The sequence below is a fragment of the Podarcis vaucheri genome (assembly GCF_965113315.1).
Source record: "Podarcis vaucheri genome assembly, chromosome: 12".
Lineage (NCBI taxonomy): Eukaryota > Metazoa > Chordata > Lepidosauria > Squamata > Lacertidae > Podarcis > Podarcis vaucheri.
Window position 1 is genome coordinate 19,284,968 of NC_138750.1, and position 25,084 is coordinate 19,310,051.

The 25,084-nt window shown below is 43.8% G+C and overlaps 1 protein-coding gene and 1 long non-coding RNA gene across 4 annotated transcripts; one reads left to right on the plus strand and one right to left on the minus strand.

Moving 5' to 3' along the window:
* The first annotated feature begins 1,633 nt into the window (after positions 1–1,633).
* On the plus strand, positions 1,634–19,068 carry TCAIM (T cell activation inhibitor, mitochondrial). Of its 3 annotated transcripts, none has more exons than XR_014212496.1 (12): positions 1,634–1,828; positions 6,488–6,557; positions 7,043–7,178; positions 8,057–8,210; positions 9,071–9,323; positions 11,611–11,733; positions 12,261–12,358; positions 13,044–13,135; positions 14,287–14,519; positions 16,169–16,300; positions 17,380–17,922; positions 18,834–19,068. XR_014212496.1 is itself a non-coding variant. In XM_082193499.1 (12 exons), the coding sequence occupies exons 2-12, from the start codon at positions 6,529–6,531 to the stop codon at positions 17,778–17,780; spliced, it is 1,425 nt and encodes a 474-aa protein (XP_082049625.1). In that variant the 5' UTR covers positions 1,634–1,828; positions 6,488–6,528; the 3' UTR covers positions 17,781–19,068. The 3 variants fall into 3 exon arrangements, 2 of the variants coding, with proteins under 2 accessions (XP_082049625.1, XP_082049624.1); XM_082193499.1 differs by having other exon boundaries at positions 17,380–17,528; positions 17,755–19,068; XM_082193498.1 differs by having other exon boundaries at positions 17,380–19,068.
* On the minus strand, positions 18,747–24,510 carry LOC309515602. The gene is made up of 2 exons (XR_014212558.1): positions 23,579–24,510; positions 18,747–20,165 (listed from the first exon to the last, which is right to left on the minus strand). It is a non-coding gene; the product is annotated as an uncharacterized lncRNA (long non-coding RNA).
* Between the last annotated feature and the right edge of the window lie 574 nt (positions 24,511–25,084).

Here is a 25,084-nt window from a genome sequence, read left to right on the forward strand (position 1 = left end):
CAGACCAGCTACATATGAACGAATTGCATGTCAACACAAATTAAGAATGGATAAATATGAAGACATCTGGAAGGAATATTTAAGCGATAAGGCGGACAGTGGTGGGAAATAGGAGAAGAGGTGGGAAAATATTGTTAGAAAGGTGTAGTCCTAGGTATATCAGTATTCAAATCTGAATTGTAAAATTGTGTTATTAGTGTTATGGTTTTTGTTGTATGCGTCTTTTGCGGTTGTTGTTTGTATTGAAAAAATGATTTTTTTAAAAAAAAGGCCCCTTATGTAAGAGCCAGGGCGGAGTTGAAGAACCGATTTGGAAGAGACTGGGTGGCCCAGCACCCACTTCCCAATGAGCTTGTGCTCAGTAGGGCATCACTTCTGAGCAGACATGGAACAGGACCACACGGTGAGCTCAACCGGCTGCCTCTGCCACTGCAATCTGTAGCAGGTAGCAAGGAGGGCGATGGGCACATTTCCAGAATCTAACCCGTGGCGCCACCAATGCAGCTGGAAGAGCCATGAAGTAAGCTAGCCAGGGCCGGCCCACATAGGAGGCAAGGTGAGGCAACTGCCTCGGGCTGCGGAATCAACAGAAACAGCCCATCCCAATGTAGATCTTGTTCCTGATGTATTGTTGTTTAGTCCGACTGTTCGTGAGGCCATGGACCAGAGCACGCCAGGCACTCCTGTCTTCCACTGCCTCCCGCAGTTTGGTCAAACTCATGCTGGTAGCTTCGAGAACACTCCAACCATCTCATCCTCTGTCGTCCCCTTCTCGTCCCCTTCTCCTTGTGCCCTCATATTTCCCAGCATCAGGGTCTTTTCCAGGGACTCTTCTCATGAGGTGGCCAAAGTATTGGAGTCTCAGCTTCACGATCTGTCCTTCCAATGAGCACTCAGGGCTGATTTCCTTAAGAATGGAGAGGTTTGATCTTCTTGCAGTCCATGGGTTTCTCAAGAGTCTCCTCCAGCACCAGAATTCAAAAGCATCAATTCTTCGGTGATCAGCCTTCTTTATGGCCCAGCTCTCACTTCCATACATCACTACTGGGAAAACCATAGCTTTAACTATACAGACCTTTGTTGGCAAGGTGATGTCTCTGCTTTTGAAGATGCTGTCTAGGTTTGTCATTGCTTTTCTCCCAAGGAGCAGGCGTCTTTTAATTTCGTGACTGCTGTCACCATCTGCGGTGATCATGGAGCCCAAGAGAGTAAAATCTCTCACTGCCACTGCAGTCCTTGCAGTATATATATATACTGTATATGTATATCCTGATGTATACAGTACGTATCTTTATTCCCCCTCTCCTTGTTTCTGCTATGGCACATCACTCTCTGCTTCTCCCCTGCCTGGGGGGGGGGGAGGGAGAGGGGCGCCATTTTGTGGCTCGCCTCAGGCGGCAAAATGTCCCGGGCCGCTAATATCCCACCCCACTTTTTTATTGCTATTCCCCACAGCTCAAAGCAAAGGGCCAACGGCAGCCTCTACTGCCCATGCGCAGGAAGGCGGCGGGGAGGAGGAGAGGAGCGAGTGGCGACGCCTGCGTGACGCCGCCTGCCTTAAAGCGCCGCGCTTCGGAGGCGTGCGTCCTCCGGCCCGCCCTCCGCCTGTGGCTCCTGGCGTCAGCGTGACGGCGTCGGCCCCGCCCCCTCGCAGACCTCCCGGCCGTTCAGGTGTCTCTCGCGCGCAGAGGCCCGCGAGGTCACCGGCCGACGCGACCGAGTCCCACAGGCAGCCCGGCGCTTCGGCGAGCGCTCGCTTCGCCCCGCGTGAGGCGATGGGGGCCGCGTCTCTTCCAGCGGCAGCAGCGGGACAGCGAGGAGGAGCAAGGTGAGCTTGTCGGGTGAGATTTCGGAGGAGAGTGCTGGGGGCTTTGAGAGTGGGGAGGACTTTTCTGCTTCTCCGAACGTCTGAACGGCTCGACACGGGTCAAGTTCCGCCGAGCGCTCCAGCGTAAGCTGGTGTGCAGTGATTTCCTCACAGTGTTTGGGTTGGGGGAAAGAAGAAGCGCTGGGGTTTGGTTTTGTTTCGTTTTGTTTGGTGCCCCCCCCCACCTTCGTCGTCGCTGAGGTAAAGCAACGGGACCGGCGTTTCGCAGGAGGTTCGCGCAGTTTCGAAGTGACTTAGGCCTGCTTCACCTGGAGCGAGGCCCGCTGGGATGAAGGGGGGCTCGCGTCCTTGGCGTGTAGGGGTGACAAGTTGGAATAAAATATGGGGGGCAGGAGAGTCCCACCCCACATAATCGCATGACCGAATGGCAATGCCTATCGACTTTGGGAACGCCACCCCCCCTTTAAATATTTTATTGGGGGGTGGGGTGGGCAAAGGGACCTCAGCCCCTAGGAGCTGGCCCCTACAGTGGCGTGTTAGTAAAGCTGGGCGCTGCCCTGCTTTGGGAATAAGGTAATGGGGTCGTGAGCATCATATCTGGAGCCTTTTGCTATGGTAGCCCCAACAGCAGGTGGTTCTTAAGTTCCCTTTCCATCTTAAGATTTGATATGCGCTCCTCAAAGTGCTTACTTGCCAACAAGCCTCATTGAACTTGAACCGGATTGCTCGCTTGGTTAGAGTGTGGCGTCAATAGCGCTGAGGTTGCGAGTTCGATCTCCGTACGGGACAGCTGCCTGTCCTTGCATTGCAAGGGGTTGGACTAGATAGTCCTCAGGGACCCCTTTCCAACTCTTACAATTCTATTATTCGGAATTGAACTGCTAACTGGATGGGTTGGCAACAAACGCAGCATAATGACAAATGAAGGTCGTAGGCTGCATTTCCCCCTGTATTTAGATCAATTTTATTAAAGGTTTTTGACAAAGAGGAAAAAAGAAACAAAAATGGTTAAGTATCTAAAAATACTGTATAAGGCTGCCGGCATAGTTTTGTATCTCCCAAAGTCAATATGTGATGGTCATTGGCATGTAAAAGTTCTGAATCTCTAGGCACCTGTGTGATCCTTCACATGCTTACCTTATGCTGTACTTTTGTAAACATCAGCAGTACTGTTAAAATGTACCTTTTTGTTCAGCCAATCAGAGTGTGTTATGCCACTTTGCCAATTCATAGAGGTTACTCTCCTGTTTCCGCAAGAAACTTAAGTAGCTTTGTCCTGAGTCTGCAGTTTTTATGGTAACCTTTGTGTGTTATGCACTGTACAGCCTTTGAAAGGTAGCTAATCATTTGTCTATAGTGTGATCTGCTGTATCTCAAATTTCCATTTGGCATGGTCTTGATTACTACCCCCATCCTGCTCCTTTTCTGTACACAATAAGGTTTTTAAAGCTTGGGGAGATCGTGTGTGGCTTTCCAAGAAACGCTTTAAAACCATTCAGAGTTTCTAAGTATTGGCATTATGTAGTTCTGAAGAATAGGGATTCTGTGCATGTATCTAAGCAATCAGAACTATGTTGACTTTCTATGTGCATTTGAAGTAGCTTTATACCATAACTTAAGATATTTAGATTGTGTTCTTTGGAAACCTGGGAAACCTGCTAATATGTTTTTGTGCATGACACTAAACCATGGTTTAGCACTACCTGGACAATCTCTGGTGAGACTGAGAAGAGCACTGGGCTTGAGTGCTCCTCCATTTCTTTATACTCTGCTGCTGGGAAGAGGATTCCTGCTGAGTTTTATTTTGCTTTCAAATACAGTGGTACCTTGGGTTAAGAACTTAATTTGTTCTGGAGGTTCGTTCTTAACCTGAAACTGTTATTAACCTGAAGCACTACTTTAGCTAATGGGGCCTGCCACTGCGTTGCTGCTGCACGATTTCTGTTCTCATCCTGAAGCAAAGTTATTAACCCGAGGTACTATTTCTGGGTTAGCCGAGTCTGTAACCTGAAGCGTCTGTAACATGAGGTACCACTGTAATGTTGCCTTGTCACATTCTACAAACCAATAATCCTCACTTACAACAAAAACTGGTAAGGTTCAAAGCAAACCACCTTCAAATCATGGGTTATGAAGCTGGCTTAACTAAGCAGTTTGTTTTAAGCCATATTCCAGATTTGTACAAGTTGAAAAGTCAACGTTATCTGCACAGAAATCCTCTGAGCCACATAGGAGGGGAGAGGGATTTTTGCTTGGGCTCATAGCAGCTCATCCATGTAGCACTAAACCATTGTTTAGCGTTATATATCCCCAAATATAAGGGATAGGCTGGAGCAAATATTAACATGGTTAAAGCAGTCTTCACATAATAGAGCTTCCCTTGATCTGGACTCTGTACTTCTGTTGATGCTGCATAGAATAGCTTTAGCTCTAAGTAATAGTACCACTCTGTTCTGCCTTTATCAGACCACACCTGGAGTACTGTGTCTAGTTCTGGGTGCTACAGTTTAATAAGGATATTGACAAGCTGGGACATGTACAGAGGAGGGCAACCAATATGATCAAGGGTCTGGAAACCAAGCCATATGAGGAACAGTTGAGGGTGTTGTGTATGTTTACCCTGGAAAAGAAGAGACTGAGGGGATATATGATAGCCATCTTCAAATCTCTAAAGGGATGTCACATGGTAGATGGTGCAAGCTTGTTCTCTCCTGCTCTTGAGGGTAGGACCCGAATCAATGGCTTCAAGCTACAAGAAAGAAGATTTCGACTATAAATACCAGGAAGAACTTTCTGACAGTAAGAGCTGTTAAACAGTGGAATGGACTCCTTCAGAAAGTGGTGGACTCTCCTTCCTTGATAGGTTTTAAGCAGAGGTTGGATGGCCATCTGTCATGGATGCTTTAGAGGGGATTCCTGCATTGCAGGGCATTAGACCAGTGTTTCCCAACCGGTGTTCCGCGGCACACTACTGTGCCGTGAGACATTGGCTGGTGTGCCGTGGGAGGGAGGCGGGCGAGTCGGGCGGTGAGAGGCGGCGGCGGCGAGGATCCGCGTCGAGCCGGGGGCGGCTCCGCGGTGGTGGTGCCGAGCGGCGGGGCAGCGCGTGCAAAAGGGAGGAGCGCGAGACAGCGGAGGAGGAGGAGGCCGGCATGTCCGGGCAGCAGCAGCAACAACAGCAGCAGCAACTCCCGGCGACGGCTCCTCAAGCCCCGCCGCCGCCCCCTCCTCCGCCCGCTATCGCCGCCACCACCACAACAGCCGCCGCCGCCTCAGTTGCCGCCGTCCCTCAGTCCCTCGCTCTGCTGCCTCCTCCCACCCCCAAAGCTTGGAGGTTCCCCAGCAAGGGGGAGGGAAAAAACTTTCACTTTCGTGCGTCCCTCCCGGCGTGACGCTGCGCGCTGACGTCACGGGGCTGTAATGGTGGTGTGCCGCGAGATTTTTTTCATTAAACAGGTGTGCCGTTGCCCAAAAAAGTTTGGGAAACACTGCATTAGACTATATGACCCTTGGGTCCCTTTCCATTTACAGTTATCTGATTCTATGCTCCAGTTGGTGGTATTGCCCTGAACTGATGTGTTCAGATTACACAAAAAAAGGTTATGACTGACCATCACAAATAGCTTCCTGATGGAACAAACTGTTTGACAGTGGTTGTCTTGTAAGGTTGTGGACTCTCCTTCGTTAAAGTTTTTAAGCAGTGGTTGGATAACCAGGGATGCTATAGTAATAGGTTTCTTGTATTAGCAAGGGGTTGGTGACGCTTGAGGTCCCTTGCAACTCCTTGATTACATTTAAAATCATCCAGATTACCACAGAGCTCTACCTAATGTCAATGGATAATCTGAGGGATTTTCATATATTTATAAACATTTTTTTCTTTTGTGTGCAAGTGTGTGTCTATTTGAAAGACTGGTATTTGAAAAAACTGGAAGTGGTTATTATAAGTTGCTTTTGCCTGCAATATATAGTTAAACTTTTTTTCTGCTTTTCTGTGGTCTCCAGGCAACAGGTTCCTGTAGCATTTTTAATTGTATCCTGGAAAACGTGTAAATTACCACCCAGCAGCCAACCCAGCTAGTACTGGTGCAATACATGTTAGTTGTGACTGTTGCATGTGACTTTCAGATAGTACCCATGATGAGAAGCACTCTTCTTTTCCTCAGTTGATTTTATTTTATTTATAAGAAAGGATGTATGAGTGCCCACATATTTGCTTGTATCTCTCCCTGTCAGCAATGCCTTTACTATTCAAGAATATGTTTTATTTCCCTTAAAGTTTCCTTCAGGATGAAATTGACTAGAACAGCATCTCCTTGTAATCTGATTTATAGTCAGCGTGCTCTTACCATTGTACTGGGGCCCAGGAAAGGTGCTCTAATTAAAAATTAGTACTGTATAGAAATTATCAGGCTTTTGTGTTTACTTGCTCACACAAACTTTTAATTAGTTTGTCCATTTTTAAGCGACTTGTGTCACAACAACTTTAAAGTGGTTGTTCCTGCTACTGTTTAGCATCACTGGCAAACATTTTTACGTAAAACCAGATTGTAATTTCACAGTCAAATTCTGTTGCTTAAAGTATAGGCAAAATGAAAGTAAACATATACAAAACTAAATGCATTAATTACATGTTTAATATGTTTTATTTGCTTAAAGAAATTTAGAGGCGATCTGGAATCAAGATTAAAAGAATTGAGATGTTTTGCCGTTGGGGGACTGTGAGGAGGTAAGGCGGCTCTATTCCTACACTTTTAATTGTAGCATATAAATTATTACATCTGCTTTTGGCTTGATTTCTGGGAGTTTTAAATTTTTAGTTTTAGGAATTGTAAATTAGAAGTAAGATTGTAAATTGGAAGATCTATCGGTCAAAACTATAGAGGTAAATGTACTTTATCATCATCATCATCATCACCGAGTAGGCAATTCATACATAGGAAGAATGTGTAATTGTACATCTAAGACAGAATCAGATTCCAAGTAGCAGCCAGAAAATTATCTACGGTTTTGTGTTGCTTATTGCACTGATGTGATAGTTCTGAGTGCATGCTTATATAATTCTAAATTTATTAGTACTGTTACAAGTATTATCCGCATAGCCCAATCCTAATTTAAATAGTCCCAGAATTCTCCCATCTCTATAGCAATTTACCTTTAAGCATTTTGTGGTTTCTTAGGCTGCTTAACTTAGTCTTCATCTTTATTTCTTAGGTTATGTCTCAATAAATTACCATTGCAGCATGTTATCCAGGCAAGAGCTTTATCAGGGGCTGATGCTGTCAATGCTCTGCGGCCATTCTATTTTGCAGTGCATCCAGATTTCTTTGGCCAGCATCCCAGAGAAAGGGTAAATACATTTTTCTCCAGTGGTTTAAGCTGCAATCCTAAACACCTACCATGGCATCATCATCATTATTATTGTTTTTTTAAAAAATTGTATGCCACCCTTCATCTGAAGATTACAGGGCAGTTCACAACATAAAAATAGAAAATGAGAACAGTATGGAGATTGAGCTCCATTTAACTCGGTGGGACTTCTGAATTGATAGATACTGTTAGATATTTGTATTATAGACAAACTCTAATACAGTCATGCCTTGGATCCTGAATGCCTTGCGAACTGAACGTTTTGGCTCCCGTATGCCGCAGACCCAGGAGTGTTCCAATTTGCGAACATTCTTTGGAACCTGAACGTCGGCTGCAGCTTCCGATTGGCTGCAGGAGCTTCTGAATGCTTTGGAAGTCAAACGGACTTCCAGAACAGATTCCGTTCTACTTCCAAGGTACCACTGTATATCACTTAAAATATATTTTCATAATGTGTTCCAGAGAACCCTAGAGTCCCTTGGAAACATATGACAGTTATTATAAAATTAGATTGTGAGATTAACAGTTACTAAAAGCTTGAGTAAATATGCAGATTTTACCCAGGCACCAGGTGGGCCTCAGAGGAAAGGCAGTGGACTCAAGATGGTGAACATGACTCTTTTTTCAGCTCTCTGTGTTGGTTAGGCTGAAAAGCTGCCTGGCACAAGGTAACTCATGGCAGAATAGGGATTTTTTGAACCTGAGTTTCCTCAGTCTTAGTAAACTACACACATTTCCATATAAATATACTGTGAATCAAAAGTTGTTGTGAACAGACACTGTTAATTTATGTGTATTTGCTTTAACCTGGGCCATATTCAAAACTTGAGTAATTCTTTTTCTTGTAATTATTTTCAGGAGATCAATGAAAATTCTTTGAAGAGATTAAATGGTTATTTGGAGAATCTCCAAAAACCAGGTTTCAGGTCTTTAAAACCAACTCGGCTCACTTTTTACGTACGCGAGAAAGAACAAAATCCTTCCAATGTTCAAGAACCATTTGGCTCCTCAGGTATTTTAGACATTTTGGGTCCCACCACCCCCCCTTACAAAATAAAATGCTTTTGAGTACTTGAAATTTTCTTGTCATTAAAATTTCTAGCCGTTAAGCACTGGGTTGTTGTTTTTTCTAAGAAGCCTCTGAAACAGAGTTTAATTAGATTTAGCCACCAGATTTGTTTCTTTGTGTATCCTTATAAAATTATGGTTTCCCTCACTTAGCCAAAATATAGTGAATAAAACTGCTAAATGTAGACGGGAGGAATTTTTCTGAAAATTAAAGCTGCACTTTTGAAAATTCATGTAGACTCTAAATCAAAAAGATGTTGAGTTTTTGATTTGAAAATATTAACTATTTCTCCCTTTACTATATCCTGTTCTAGAAGTTATTAGCACAATGAACTGAGAATTAATTATGAATAATCACTTTTAGCAAGTTCCTTTATTTACCATCTAATACGTAGTAATCTTCAATTGTTGGAGCAGGGTGCTGTGATAATAGACAAATACACTGTTTCTGTGTCTTAATATCATGCATACCTGCTCATAGCACTTCACAGCTATTGGCTTATATTTCAGTGTTGTTGTTTTTTATCAGAGTCCCGTAGTGCACTTCATCCAAAAATAGCATTAGGAAAAGCCTTCACAGTGGAGCCTGTTCATATCAATCTTGAAGCCTGGGGACTTAATCTGCTGAGTCCAGGAGCACTGTCAGTTGAAATCAAATCAGTTAATAACAGTAGTACTACAGTTTAATGAAGTTGGCTAGGAGATTCATCCATGCAAGCCATGGTTTGCATTATCTTTGGTAAGGCAAGCATAAGGAAATGCGTTCTGTTAAATACTGCCTTGTTCTGGGTTTGCATTTTGTAGGATTTCGAGCAGTTAGTTTCACCTTGCGCACCAGGGACCTACTAAGCACAGTACTGGACATCCTGAACTCCTGTAACTTATCTACGGAGCATGTCCAAATCTTGAATGGCAAAGTGGCAACTCCGTCTAACCAGTCAGCAGAAAGAATCTTCCACAGGCCTATCAAATGGGACAAGACTTACTACTCTTTTACTGGATTCAAGGATCCTGAGGAAGAACTTGAACAGGCTCAAAGGATGGAAACTACACTAAGGTACTGACCTTAGTGACATCACCTCCCTCAATTTCAGAGTCTTAAGAGGCCTTTTCAGGATTTTGAACCAATTGATTATTCACCAGGAGATGTCACAGGTAGAAGTTGGCAACTTCTGCTTGCAAAGCATATGATTTATCCCAAACAGATATTTTGTGCCTCATATTTTAGACTTGAATGATTAATTTTTAAAACATTTGAGTAGGGAAGTGTTGAATTTGGAACTCCTACCAGGCATACAAGCATGCTTTGTGAATGGACTTCAGCTTGCACAATGGAAGTTCAGTTTCCGCTGCTCCCCCACTGCAGCCCCCAGCTCCCCATGTTCCCAAAATCTACCCCACAGATTCCCCAACTGGGAAATAGATGGATGTGGGAAAGTAGTATTCGTGAAATAGACTTTGACTTGACCATCACAATTTGAATTGGTTATCTACTGATAGCGACATGCTTTTTCCATCCCTGAGAGTACATACAGAAATTTGCGTGCACAATTCTAGAATGCCAGCCACACTCTTTAACTTTACAATGGTACCTTGGGTTAAGTACTTAATTCGTTCTGAAGGTCCGTTCTTAACCTGAAACTGTTCTTAACCTGAAGCACCACTTTAGCTAATGGGGCCTCCTGCTCCCACCGCGCCACCAGAGCCTGATTTATGTTCTTATCCTGAAGCAAAGTTCTTAACCTGAAGCACTATTTCTGGGTTAGCGGAGTGTGTAACCTGAAGCGTATGTGTCAGGGGTTCAGGAGCAGAGGCGAGGGCAAGGGAGGAAACAGAGAGCGAGGGGGAGGAGGCAGAAGAAAAGATGAGTGATGACAACGACCCGAGATCTCCGAGTCTTTCCAGTGAATCAGAAGATTCACAGGAAGGAGCGCCAGTGGCCAGAGCAAGGGGGGAGCTTAGGGGGACACCCCAGGAAGAAGGGTCCAGAGGGGGCTCAGAGAGCAGCAGTTGGAAATCGGGGCCAGCATCACCAACAGAACGTAGTGGAGAGGAAGGGCACCAGGTACCGAGCTCTGGCAGCTCGCAGCAGGAGGGAGGGCATGAGTCAGGAGTGGCCACACCTCCATCGGGGAGCGAGGAAACGGTCAGGCGGCAAGTGGAAGGTTGGGCACGCGCGCCAAGTTCAAATACACAGGAAGGTGGAGCAGTAAGCAGCCCGGAAAGGGAGCCAGGTCCTAAAGCCCGACGCAAGGAGACAGAAGGGTCCGGGGGGTCAGCGTCAGAAGCGTCCAGAAAGGAAGAGACCACGGGGGGCAGAGGGACCCAGAGAAGAACGGTCAGGCGGAAAAGGTGGAGTAAGGCTAGGGTACTTAGCTGGTGTACAGGGGGCGGAGACTCAGACGGAGCTTCGCCGGTCTAACCCATAAGACGTAGAGTTGCACGCAGCAGCTTGAGAATGGAAACTGTAATTCAATAAAGACTTTTACTAAGTAACCGCTGGCTAGCGTGATCCTCTGTGAGCTAGGATCTTGAAGCAGCTCTGACAGTATGTAACCTGAAGCATATGTAACCCGAGGTACCACTGTATATAGTTGTCACTACGTTGCCATCAGTCCTTCTAACTGTTCACAGGCTGACAATACAGGTTTCCATGAAAATGTTCTTTCCTCCAAACTATTTACTGCCAGGAATGTTGGCAGTTTTGAAGAGCACCATAGGGAGGCTAGCCACAATTTTTAATCAACAAACCCATAGAAATTCTTCGTTCGGTATACAACTGCAAGTCATTCTCCCAAGTGTGGATCTTTATGTAGCCAAAAAGGCAGCATTCACACTTGAGATGGACAAATCAGCAGGATTGGGGGAACCTGCAGGGGTTTGCAGAAATATAACAGATATTTCACAGGGAGGGAAACAAAACAACCCAGTGAAGACTAAGCATGATAAATTGGTACTGAATGCCCAGATACCTTGAGAGAGAGAAAACAGGGAGGTGGAGTGGTACATCCTGGAAGAGGGTGTGGCTGGCTGTGCGCTAGATAAATATTAATTGAAAGCTCAGTCAGTAGAACATGAGACACTTAATCTCAGGGTAATGGGTTTAAGCCCCACATTGAGCCAAATATTCCTGCATTGCAGGGGGTTGGAATAGATGACCCACGTGGTCCCTTCCAATTCTACAATTAGTTCTATGATTCCATAATTTTAAGAAGGTTCCTGATGTGCTCTCACACTTTTTCTGATACATGAGCACTTTAAATTTCTGCTTAAAGTTTAGCGTTAATCCTCTTGCCCAATTACTGTGTTTTTAAATCTCTTTGTGATCCATGTTGTTTTTCTAGTTCTTGGTTAGATAGTAATGAACAAAGTGCAGAAAAGAAGCTGAAGAATAGCTTACCACTCAGGAAAGAGCTAGACCGTTTGAAAGGTGAACTTTCTCATCAGCTACAGCTCTCTGATATCAGGTAACAAATTAACTTAAACTGTGTGAAAAAGCAATGGTTTTTATTTTTTTTAAGATTAAGGGTGGAACAGAGCAATACTTCTGGTATGTGATAGACTCCAGCAAATGTATTTTAAATGTACCAGAAATGTGTGCTTACAATGCTAATCCAAGTGTTATAATGGTCACTGCAATTTTATTCTTAGTTTAGTTGCATTTTTAAGCAGCTGCATTCAGTGCATCAATGTTTTAATACCCTCCCACACAATTGTTTCAACAGCAAAAAATAGTTAAGAACACAAAAAGCAAATATATTTAAAACAAAACTAGATAAGAGCTATATAGACACCCATGGCAGTCACCCATTCATCCAAATTGTCAAAGTTTCTTTTTGAGTTATAGATCAAGTTCTTATTGCTCAAAGCTGCTTGTCTGCTAATGACAAATAATAATGCATTTCATTGACTATCTCTGTCACTCTTTTGTTACCTAAGTTGCTGTGCAATTTAAAAGGAGTGAAACATGCTGGTGTTGGTTTGGTTTTTTTAGATGGCAGAGGAGCTGGGGTATTGCCCATCGGTGCAGCCAGCTACACAGTCTAAGTCGGTTAGCTCAACAAAGCCCAGAAGCGCTAATGAATGCTAAAGGTACATTCTTTTGCTACAGTCTTTTTCCCTTTCACTTGTCAATGATATTATGCTGCTCTTTAAAGAAAACTCTGAATCTTTTAAGCTGGTGCAAGTTGGTTTCCTGCTTTCCTTCTCAGCAGAATGTGGGGTGCTGTGTTTGAACTTTAAAGCCCTAAATGATTCAGATCCTACATGTCTCCAAGGTTGCATTGACTGAGACTAAAGCTATTAGTAGCTACTAAGCACAATTGCTATATGTTACTTCGTCTGTCAGAGGTAGTTTATTCTGGATACAAGCTGCAGGGGGATTGCAGGTGAGGAGAACGCCATTTCACTCAGGCCCCACTTGCAAGCTTTCCTGTTGGAGAGCACCATTGCCTTTGGAATTATCCAGCAGAGCTCTTTGTATGTTCCTGTCCTACCTACCCTGATCTCTGTGATGACTCAAAGCACCCATATGAGATTATGTTGGTGTTAACGCATAGGGTTTACTTATGTATGTAGGTGCCAGGAGTTCAGGCGGGCCTCGAGAGAGATGCCTAGTGGAGGACGGCCTAAAAGAGACCTTAGATTGTAGCAGGGGATTCACAGGGAACCTTTTGGAATCCCAAGACAAATTCCCTTTGTTGTCAGTCAACCCCACCCTCCAAAAAAGCTCAGCTGTGAATAGTGACCCCCCCAAAATGCCTCCTCTTTTCAATAGGTCGCACAGTGATATTTACAGACCGTTCAGGCATGAGTGCAACAGGCCATGTTATGCTAGGAACTATGGATGTTCACCACCACTGGACCAAAGTAAGAACTGGTAACTAAATTATATATATATATATTTTTAAAAGTTGCCGTTTCCAGCCTGTTTTAATATGTATGTGGAGTGCAAAAAATTATGTGGGCAACCTCCCTGTTTCTGGTTGACACAACCTGTCACTGATTTCTTAAGGAGAGTTTGTGGTGTCTTGTCACCTTGCTGCTGGAAAGTGGAGTTACAGCATTGTATGTGCGTACAGTAATTGACTCTTTCTCTAGTGCCTTAATGTCTAAAACAACTAACTCGCAACTCTAAAAGATAACTTATAAAGCTATATTTTGGTTCTAGTTAAGGATTACATGAATGCATTTTTTTTAAAGCCTTCCTGCAGTTCTGATATCTCTGTAATATATTGAGCTAGTGCAGGCCTAACTCATGAGCTCCCTCCTCCCTCCCACCCCTCCCTGCCTTAAGAGATATGTTGGTACAGTCTTGTATTTAAAGCACTAGTCTGGTAGCCATTTGGCAAGGAATTACATGTAGGCGAGTGAGGGGGCTTCCGAAGAAAGCTAAGCATACCACTCTGCTAGCCCCTAAGGAGCTAGTGAAATGTTATGCAGGCTAGTAGTCTGTGTGAGCTTATTTATGAGGTTGTGTCAGAGCCACTTTGACTATAGCTGATACTAACCAGAGTTCCTATTTACAATTTAATGCTTTTGTTTAAAAAATAGCCGTGCACTTAAACCTTTTCTGGGGTTAAAATCTGAAGTGAATAAATGGTGCCCCTGGGTTATCAGCTGTATTTTATTTACCGTAGATTATTGTGATTTTACTGTTTTATCAAATGAAAATTTGTAAAAACTGAAACGGCATTAACAGGTGAGAACAAACCGAAATACATCAAAATGGAAATACAGGATGAGTCACCTGACAAGGTTGTAAAAACGTTAAATCATTTTCATAAGATTTGCTGAAATTACAAAATCCTTAAATTGGTGCCTAAAACCCCTCACAGATATTTCCAACTTGATTTCATTAGGTAGAAAGTTCAAGTCTCAAGCCCGGGAGCTTATCATTTTCCATTAACAGTAACTCTCTGCTGATAAAGAGTTTTTAAAACATACGTTTGGGCAGTTGGGTGGGAGTTGGTTGTGTTTGATCATGTCACCCACTTAAATAAACCTTTTAATTTGTGCAGATTTTTGAGAGATTGCCAAGCTACTCTGCACTTCAGAAAAAAGTGCTGCTTTTGGAGGACCGCATAAGCCATATTTTGGGAGGCATACAAGTAGGATACATTGAAGAGCTTCAACCGATGCTGATGCTTGAAGAGTATTACTCTGTCCTGGACAGCTTTTACAATCGAGTGCGTAACAGCAGGCTCCCATTTCACCCTCACAGCCTGCGTGGGTTGCAAATGATTCTAGAAAGGTGTGCATTTACGAAGATGGACAGTGATGATGATATATATTAACCTGCTGCTTGTTGTACCAAAGTGTCTCAAAGGGACTTGCGTAATAAAAATAGAAATTGGCAAAATGTTGAAACCAAATAGTAAAACAAGACCTAATGTGCTCATCCATGTAGGTATGATTTTATTATACAGGAAACAAATCCTACCCACCCCACTTAAAAGGATGAGCGCAACAAAGAGGCCACAGATATAGCTAGTTACCCTCTCAACTAAGGGCAAAAGGCTTGGGTAAATAAAAATCTTGCTGCCTGGTGCCTAAAACAGATGGTGATGGTGCCAAGCATGCATCCCTGGGGAGAGAACTCCACAAGTGGGGAGCCATCAATAAAAGGTCCATTTTTGTGTTACTACCTTCCACACACTCCTCAGAGGGCAGCCTGAGAAGGGTCTCAGGTGACAAATGCTGGGTTGGGTTAGTTCATGTGCAGAGAGGCGGTCCTTGAGTTAATTGGATACCTGAGCCACACAAGACTCTATAGGTTAAAACCAGGACTTTGAACAGACCCTAGAAACTAACTGGCAGCTAGTGCAGTTGTGCCAGAGTTGTTACATGTTAAACCATTTTCCCCTGGCAGGCAATCTGGCCACTGAATTTTGCACTAGCTGCAATTTCTGAACTGTCTGCAAAGCATTGTGCATTACAGTAATGAGGGCTGGCCCACTCATGTGGCAATGTGAGGCAACTGCCTTGGGCAGAAGGATCCACAAGGGCAGCAGATCTGGCCTCTAAGGCAGAGGTTTTCAACCTTTTTGAGTCCATGGCTCCCTTAACAAACCACATTCCATTTGTGGCACCCCGTGGGGCTCAGGAGCCCAGTTATGTCACCCCTTCCCTGCCAAGCTGGCAGCCTCTCACCCTTTTGGGAACACCCTTGTGGAGTGTTCCCTCAGCCTCCTCTCCCCTTTCCTTGGGAGTCCTCCAGGCAGCTGCTGCCGCCATCCCTGAGGTGCCCTCCTGCCCCAAGGAGAGGTGCCTCCCAGAGGACCATTCACCTGCGGAGCTTGTAGCCAGGGCTGCTGCAATAAAGAGCTGTGCAAGCCTTTAGGAGGCAGAGACACGAGAGGGCATCAGAGGAGAGAGGGAAGGAAAGAGGGACACAGGCCAGTGTTGCCCAGGGCACCCCTAACCATCATTCAAGGCACCCCAGGGTGCCACGGCACCCTGGTTGAAAGCCACTGCTCGAAGGAATATTGTCTGCTGCAGCAGCAGTGGCAGCAACAGCTACAGAGCATTCTTTGGAGGCAGGAACCTCCTCCTTGACAGCTCCATTTTTTTAAGAGTTCCATCAAATTAAAGACCAGTTAGATTTAATATATGTTCCGGGGACACTGATGAAAAGTATCATTAAATAGAGAATTACGAAGCATCTCAAAGAAGCAGAATCAGCATGGCTTCTGCAATGGTAACTCTAGTCTGTCTAACGTTTTAGCATTATTTAAGAGTACCAATAAGCATGTGCATATGGGTGATCCAATAAATAAGGACTTATCTTCTTGGGTTAAGTTTCTATATTGTGAATATTACTTTAAGCAAAAACCTTCCATACAAAACGGACCACCAGCTTTTTTGCACTATCCTTAATGTACTGTTCCTGTTTTATTGCAGTGACAGGTATGCACCATATCTGCATGAACTAGGGCACTTCATCATCCCAACAACCTGTGATCCAGCAGCACTCCAGTGGTTTATGATCACTAAAGCACAGCAAGCACGAGAGAAACTGAAAAGAAAGGAAGAGTAAGTGCTTCTTAAAGCTCAGTGCTACTGGTCCGTTCTGTGCTTGACATCTTGGGAGGTTTCCAAGGAGATTGATGGGGAGGAACCAACACTTAAATGTGTGTAAAAAGTGTAGTTCAACTTAAAAACTACCAGCGCCCTTCACTGATTATAAGAGTGTGCTGCTTCAGGAAGTTGTGAAAAACCCCTTGCCTAGTTTGCCCTGCTATTAAATGCTGTGCTCCAGGATCTCATCTGGATGTGTTAGCACAAATATACATACAACCACACACCATGGTGAGCGGGGAGCATGAGAGAGGGTTGAGGACCTAGTTTTCACCTGGCCTTAGTGCCAGCCAGTCGCTAACTAGTTCAGTTGCCTCCCTTTCCTGGAATTTGGAAAAGGGTATGATAACTAAGACAAAACCCTGGAATACAGTGGTAGTGCAACTGACAACCTAGCATCCCAAGACAGAGGATGGGATGTGCATATCCAGGGCTGGATTTAGGTTTGATGAGGCCCTACGTTACTGAAGGTAATAGGGCCCATTATATGTCCAGGTGTCCTTTGTCAACAACAAATTGTCACTGTTTTTAGTGTTGAATATATGCTATATGGTCATTTATGGACCTACAGTGGTACCTCGGGTTAAGTACTTAATTCGTTCCGGAGGTCCGTACTTAACCTGAAACTGTTCTTAACCTGAAGCACCACTTTAGCTAATGGGGCCTCCTGCTGCTGCCATGCCGCCGGAGCACGATTTCTGTTCTCATCCTGAAGCAAAGTTCTTAACCCGAGGTACTATTTCTGGGTTAGCAGAGACTGTAACCTGTAACCTGAAGCGTATGTAACCTGAAGCGTATGTAACCCGAGGTACCACTGTACTCCTTTATTCTGATCTCCCCCACAGCTGGGTACAAGATTAGCCATCCATTAAACTGATTATTTGCAGTTTGGGAAACACTGTGGGGGGGGGAAGAATATGGGTCTCTTGTAGCGGAATGGATATTTTCAAAAGCTGAAACACAAGAACCAATTCTGTATTTTCTCCCCTTCACATTTATAACTTTGGAATGGGGGTTTATGTTTATTATTTCAGGTCAATGGTGTTAGAGAAGAAACTGATCAAGGCTTCAGCTGAGAAATTTCGTCTCCAAAGGCTGTACAAAGAGCCCAGCGTTTCCTGCGTACAGATGATCCATTCTTGCAATAGACTGCTGGAGGGGGAGTCGCTTCCCAACTTGCAAGGCATGCATCTCTGCATTTCTCATTTCTATTCCGTGATGCAGGATGGAGACCTCTGTATTCCTTGGAACTGGAAACACTGAGGCACCAACTGAGTAAACTTGACCAGTCCAATATTTTCCTAGGAAGCAAATGAAGAGTCGGAACTACTTAGACTAAATTATACTGAGATGCTCGTTTTTTATGCCAATATTCTACAAGTAATCCAAGACACTTCCTTGGTTTTCAGCTGCTGCTAAAGCAACAAACTACTAAGTCAGTTTGTTTATGCAGTCTCAGAAAAGGCTGAGTGGTTCCTATGTGAAGTCCGGGATATGTCTGCTTAATGGTGATCACTGAAAGGATCTGTTGGGGGACAAGATGTGCAAAACGTGGATGAAATCTAAAGAAGACAAAGGCATGTGGGTTTTTTATATATTCAAAATCTGTCAGTACATCCTCCAATATAAATGAACATATGGATTTTAATATATAAGAAATTGTACCTAGAGAATTGAAGTTGGCCTTGAAGCTTATCTCTAGCACAGATTTCCCCCCCCCCCCCACTGTTGGGACTATAAAAACTGAAGAATGGATATTTTTCAGACGCTGCCAATATTCTAGTTGAGTATTTGTACATAAAGCATACAGCAGAGTATTTATTTTACAGAAGTACAGTACAGCTTGTTTTGACAAAATTTTATAAATGTCTATGGAAAACCTTTACCGATTAGCATTGCACTTTCGAGTTTTTTTTTTTAGATGAAATTTACAAAATAACTTACTGTGTTGCACATTGATTTGTAAACTGTCCTCTTTTCAGCCATGAGACTTGTGTGTGATTCTCTCCAGGTGCACTTACAGCTTATTCCAGCCAAAGCATAGTACATGTCCACACAGAAACAGCCTGTTCACGTTTCTAGGTACTGTGGGGAATCTACCCATAAGACACGGGGGCCCCTAAGCTCCACAGGATACCCCTGTGTCAAAAGCAGGAAGTTTATTTATGCAGAGTGGGGAAACCTACTCTGCATGAAATCCCTAATGTTTGAAAAGTCAGATCCCTGAAATAAGCACCTTAAAAGACGTGTCTTGCCGTCTTCAGACGCAAAAGACGCATGCAAACTGTACCAAATGAGAGTGTTAGTGTGAGGAAGAGTATTGAGGAAACTAGTTTGCCATGAGATTGTCTACCAAGTACTTGGTTTCATCTCATTGGGGTAAAATGCAGCACTGTTGTTGTTTTTCCTCTTTAAATTTTTCAAAAAAAATATCTTTCGTTTTTATGTGTTTATAATGTATGACTAACTCAATGAAATCTCTCAACAGGGAAAGGAAGAGGTGTTAACACTTTTGTTAGTGCGAGTAGTGGAACACCTTTGGTTTCCGTGGAAGCTGATGGCATTCATATTCCCAAATAATGATCCCTAAGCTTCTGGGTACATATTTGAGTGCTGCTGGATGTCATTAGTCTGAAAGTTCCGTTGTCCTGTGTCAGTATTTTTAAATTACTCCTGATGAGATGTCAGTGTTGTTCTTCAGAAATAAAACAGTCTTAAACTTGCATGGCTAATGTTATTTACGGTTTAATTGTTTGGATGAAAGGGGTTGATAAAAGGCCTGTGCAGTGTTACCCACTTAGTCCAATGAGTCTTATCAGCATTTCTCTTCTCCTAGGCCTTTGACAGATTAAACAGTCTATGGCCTTTTGAATGTGTTTGGAAGAACGGGATTATTGAGGGTTTTTTGTTTGTTACGCATTTTGTGTTTTCATTTTGTATTTGTGACCTTTTGCCCTGTGACCTTCAGATGAAGGGCAATGTACAAATAAAATAAATAAATAGCCATAGATGGCACCCTGTCAGCAGCTCAGTACATACCCTATGTTTGCTTCATGGCTGGGACTGGAAAAATAAAAGGGGTGTAAGTGTCAAGCTCTTAGTAAGACTGCAATATAAAGCCATTGATCTACATTACATTTGATAGGTCACAATATGCCCTGCCTTACATGTTCATATATAACTGAGCCTTCCTGTTGTTGTCCATATGGAATATCAAAACATGTAGCTATCCTATTCCTAATGTAAGAAGAGAATAGTGTGAACATTGTATTTGCAAACTAGTTCCAAGCCTTGCCAGTAGGGGGCAGACTTTCCAAAAGAATCCTGAAAATCAAGAGTTAGGAGCAAAAGCATGGAGCCCAGCTAAAAACAAAAGTTTCTCCACTGTTACCTATATTCTGTTCTATGCTCTCAACCCCAAGGTAAGAAGGTCAAAGTTCTTTACTGTTCCACCATGGAATATTGAAGAACAATCAAGTATTGGGGTTCAGTGTCCTTAGGAAATAGCTGAGCTACCAGTGCTGTCATCTGGAACAATCTTTCTATACTGAAAAGTGCTCTTGAAAATAATATAATTACAATTGGGATTGTTATGGCATTTGTACTGTCTCGTGTCACAGGAGGTATATACTGGCCAATCTTTGATGTAAATATTGTAGCCAAAAGCTCTGGATTGTTATGCTACTTAGGGTTAAAAGGCTTAAAATACAGGAAGATACCTTCTAGTGAGTCAGACCACTGGTTCATCTAAGCTCAACATTGTCTATGTGGACCAGCTGTGACACTCCAAGTTTTGACAGAGGACACCTACCTGGAGATGCTGGGGATAAAATCATACAATTGTAGAGTTGGAAAGGGACCACAAGTATCATCTAGTCCAACCCTCTGCAATGCAGGAACCTTTTGCCCAACATGGGGCTCAAACTCATAACCTTGAGATTAAGAGTCTCATGCTCTACTGACAGAGCTATCCCAGCAGCTAGAACCTGCTATCTCTCTGCAAAGCAAATACTCTACATTTGAGCTATAGTCCTTCCTCCTAAGTATTATAGGAGTATTGCAGGTTCGATAATGACCCATTCTACAAGTTAGTCAAGGGGAGAATGATTGGTACAGCCCTAAAGAGTGCAGGTTGCTCATACATACATTCCAGTTCTCAAATGGCACTTTTAGTGTATTTTTTTTAATAAAAAAAATAACACCCTTAGAGCTACACTATGAGATTAATTACGTGATTAATAATGCTTGCAGACACCCTGCTGTCTAGGCAATTCTCAGCGAGCTGAATGCAAAATGTTCCATGGCATTATTTCCCGATGTGCTGGATGCATAGCTATGCAGCATTTATTATAGAGCTGAGTAGGGGAGACACCCTCAAGGGAAAACAAAAACTAGATCTGTCTCGGGTTATTATAAACTGAGAATTGATGGGCATTCCCAGTAGCTTGTTGCTAAGCAGCCAGTAGATACAGTTGCCCATAACTCTAGTTTTCTTTAAATAAAGTGTGTTCATCTGCAAGCATAACTATGCTCTTGTCACACTCCTGTCTTCCACTGTGGATGGGGCGGGGAGTCTTTATACTATTTTGGGGTCTTTGGGCCAGTTTTTAATTGCCTGATACGAGTACAGTCTTTCTTGGGTCACCTGCGGTATAAGGGGAATGTGTGCATCAAAACACCCCAAAATTAAGCTTGTATATGTTCTAAACACTGAAGCATTCGTGCTATATCATTGTAAATTTTGTGCTCTTGGTCTGTTAAAGGCCAGAGGAGATGAGCTGTTCCTCATGGACTTTCATGGCTGCAGAAGAGTCTTACAAGTTGGGGAAATACATTCTTCCCATGAGTTATTAGCCATAGGTGGTTAATACCTAATACCCAGGTAGAAAACGTTTGGAAATCTTAACAGCCTTTACCAGTAGCAGAAATATTTTTACAGCAGCCACATAGTGGAAGTTCTTCATTTGCACTCTAGCTCTGTGATTATGTGGATATGTCTAGTCTCGCAAAGAACCATAGAATCACAGAGTTGGAAAAGACCCCCGAGGGTCATCTAGTCCAACCCCCTGCAGTGCAGGAATATTTTGCCCAATGTGGGACTCGAACCCACAACCCTCAGGTTAAGAGTCTTCTGCTCTACCGACTGAGCACATCCATGGCACCCAATGGTGCCTGTGGCCAGTTGCATTCCACATAGTGATGGTAATAATCAGGAAAGCAAATAGAGGGTGGGAGAAAGAGAGAAGAAGAATCACATTTGCACAGCAACAACTCAAAGGAATATTTTTACCTTATGGGCATTTCTGCTTGGTGCTCTCCATGTATTGTTGGACTCCAACACCTCTATCAACCCCAGCCAGTGTGGCCAATGTTCAGCAATGATGGGAGGAGTCAACCAATATCTGAATACTCACGCACTGGCTACCTGTGGTCTGAACAGAGTTGTGATCCATGTGACGGTCACCTCCAGGCTTGACTACTGTAATTTGCTCTACGCGGGGCTACGCAGAAACTCCAGTGGGTGCAGAATGCTGCAGCGAGGCTCCTCACGGGGTCTCTGCCATGGGAGCATATTCACCCAGTGCTTTTCCAGCTGCACTGGCTCCCGGTGGAGTACAGGGTCAGATTTAAGGTGCTGGTTTTGACCTTTAAAGCCCTTCATGGCCTAGGACCCTCGTACCTACACCGCCTCTCCCGGTATGCCCCACGGAGAGCCTCAAGGTCCATAAATAGCAACACCCTAGTGATCCCAGGCCCTAAGGAAGTTAGATTAGCTTCAACCAGAGCCAGGGCCTTTTCAACACTGGCTCCGGCCTGGTGGAATGCTCTGCCTCATGAGACCAGGGCCCTGCAGGATCTGATTTCTTTCCGCAGGGCCTGTAAGACAGAGTTGTTCCACCTGGCCTTTGGCTTGGAGCCAATTTGATTCCCTCCCCCTCTTTCTTTCTTTTTTCTTTCTCCTCCTGTGATGAGGCTGCATTTTAATATTTTAATGTTGTATTTTAATCTTGTTTTTAAGTTGTATTCATTCAACTTGTTTTTATTATTGCTTGTTAGCCGCCCTGAGCCCGGCCTTGGCTGGGGAGGGCGGGGTATAAATAAAAATTATAATTATTATTATTATTATTATTATTATTATTATTATTATTATTATTAAGATGGCCCTGTAAATCTGCCTGGATGGAAGATTATCTGAGAACCACGGTTGCTCTGCATTCTTATGTGCAATAACCAAATGCAAGCACTATTTAGAAGACATCTAGAGGACACCCCTGTACCTTTCTTGCACAAACCAGTCAAAATCAAGGCCAATAAGTATTATAATCTCAATATGCCCTTGCTGTGTCTTTAATTTCTCATGTGCAAATTAGTAGTGGCAGTGGCCTAAAAGGGATGTGAGGTCAGGCAGGCTGAAGCACACCCTGAAACTGCTATATAAATATTGGGTGCAGCTATTCATGGGACATGGTGATTCTATCTCTACACGCCCCCTTCCCTCTTATTTAAATACATTGAGAGATTATGGGAAGGATATAAAGAGACTCCCAAGGAGCTAACCTGTGCCTCTGAATCAAGTCTACCGTTTCTGATGCAGCTGGAGCTTGTTTCAAGGAGCGCTGCTTGCAGTACCTCATTAACAATGGGGTTACAGTGGGCTAGAAAATTTGAGAGAGCCTAGCGTGCCAGGGTCAGCTGCCCTTGCTTCCTCGCTCCTCCTCCACCCATGTGCCTAAAAATAGAGATAATCAGGTTTCAAAGAGGAAAAGGAATGGAAAGGTCAAGTGTCATGACCCCAGCTGTATTCCAACACTGCTTTTCTCTCCAACTCTGTTTTCCTTAGCTGGGCCTCCCCATCCTCCAGCAAGCAGCAACAGCAACAGCAGCCCCTTTTAAGAGGAGCGAAACCATCTCTACAGCGTGATCTTGGTGCTATTCATGATCATCGATTGTCTTTGACTGTTTTACAACCCCCATCCCTTCACCATCTTCCTGCCTGCTACTCTTGGACTACTTATCCTTCACAACACACACACACACACAAAATCCCTAATTATAAAGTGTAATTTATTAGGCCAATTACGGAGTCAACAAAGCCATAATTGCTACAGCTCAAGTGCCTTGGAGCCAGATGTGAAATGCAGTTTTTTGGGGGGACAACAGGCCCGGCATTGTAAGTCTGAAGTGGCACTTCTGCTTTTAACTCCTCGAGTATTGCATTTTCCGCACACAAACCTTTAGCAGGGTAGGGAAGGGGTTTTATTCCACCCCCGTCTTGAGCCATCTGCAGAATGCATTTTTAACCTTTGTAAACCGCTTAACCAGATGAAACATCTAAGCGGTGCACATTAAAAGTACATAAAAGTCAGAAGTTAAAAACATGTTGACCTAAAAAAAAAAAAAGGCAAAAACCCAGTAGTTAAAATAGACATAATTTGTTTAAAAAAACAAAACCACCCATTAAATTGTATGTCGACCCTCCCTATCTGCATAGGCTTGCATAAGCAAAAATGTTTCAGGCAGACACCTAGAACAGCAGAGCAAAGGTGCCTACTTCAATATCAATAGGCTGTTATTTTCTTCATTTTCTTTTACATTAAATTCAAGGTGGTGATTTAAAGGCCACTGAAGAACATAAACACCAAGTCCCTTAAGGACCATCTTCCCCACAGGAGCACCCTTGGGTGCACTCTGCAGCACCCTGCCAGCCGATGTTTGGTGGGTGACTACTAGAAGTGGGCCTCTCACACCTGTGATGGCACCAACTTCATGAAATGGCCTCCTCAGGGAAGTCCTTCAGGTTTCAGCATTAAGGCCAAGTTCAGTCCTGGTCCTCCAGGAAGGCTTTTGGGCCTACACACAAGACCTTTAACAAAGCACATTTGAAACACATCCTTTCCCTTCAGAGAATTCTGGGCACTGTAGTTTGTTAGGGTTGCTGGGAATTATAAGTCTGCAAGAGGTAAACTACAATGCCCAGAATTCTTTGAGGGAATTTGAATGTGCTTTAACAGTATAGCGTATACCACATTTGAAGCTTTTGCTTGCTTGTAGGTTTGCTTCTGCTTCTCCTCTTTTGCGTTATGCACTCCCTCTGAATTTATAATTTAAATTGTGCTTTGTTTTCCATAGTGCTCTGCCTATTTTTGTCGTGGTTCCGTTTTTTTACCTCAGTGCTACACTGTTTTGTTCCCCCCCCCTGAGATTAAGTCACTTTGGTTTAAACCAGGGAACCTGCGTCCCTCCAGATGTTTCTGGACTTCAGCTCCCATCAACCTCAGCCAGCTCCACACTGGCCCTTTCCATTGAGCCTGCAGTTGTGCTGTAAAGAGGGGCGAGGGAATAAAAGCAGGGAAATCAGTCGTGGATGCCATCCTGGCTCTTCTCCCTGGAGTCTGGTTGATCGGCGACGGTTATATATGTCACCTGAGGCAAACCACAAAATGGTGCCCTCCTCTGCACCAGGGGAGAAGGCAGGGAGTGAAAAACTACATCGGGAACAAGGAGGAAATAAAGATTTACATCAGGATCCGCTGCCCCTATGGATTCTGCCGCCTGAGGCGGTTGACTTGCCTTGCCTCACGGGTAGGCCGGCCCTGAGTGGTATGGCAGGTTTCATGCGATCCATTTACACATTGTTTCCAAGACATTTATGGATTCCAACAAAAGAGCAAGTCAAAGTGATGGCAGCGAGTCTGGGCTTGCCCACATCCCCAGAAAAATGCAATTTGGCTGCTGAAT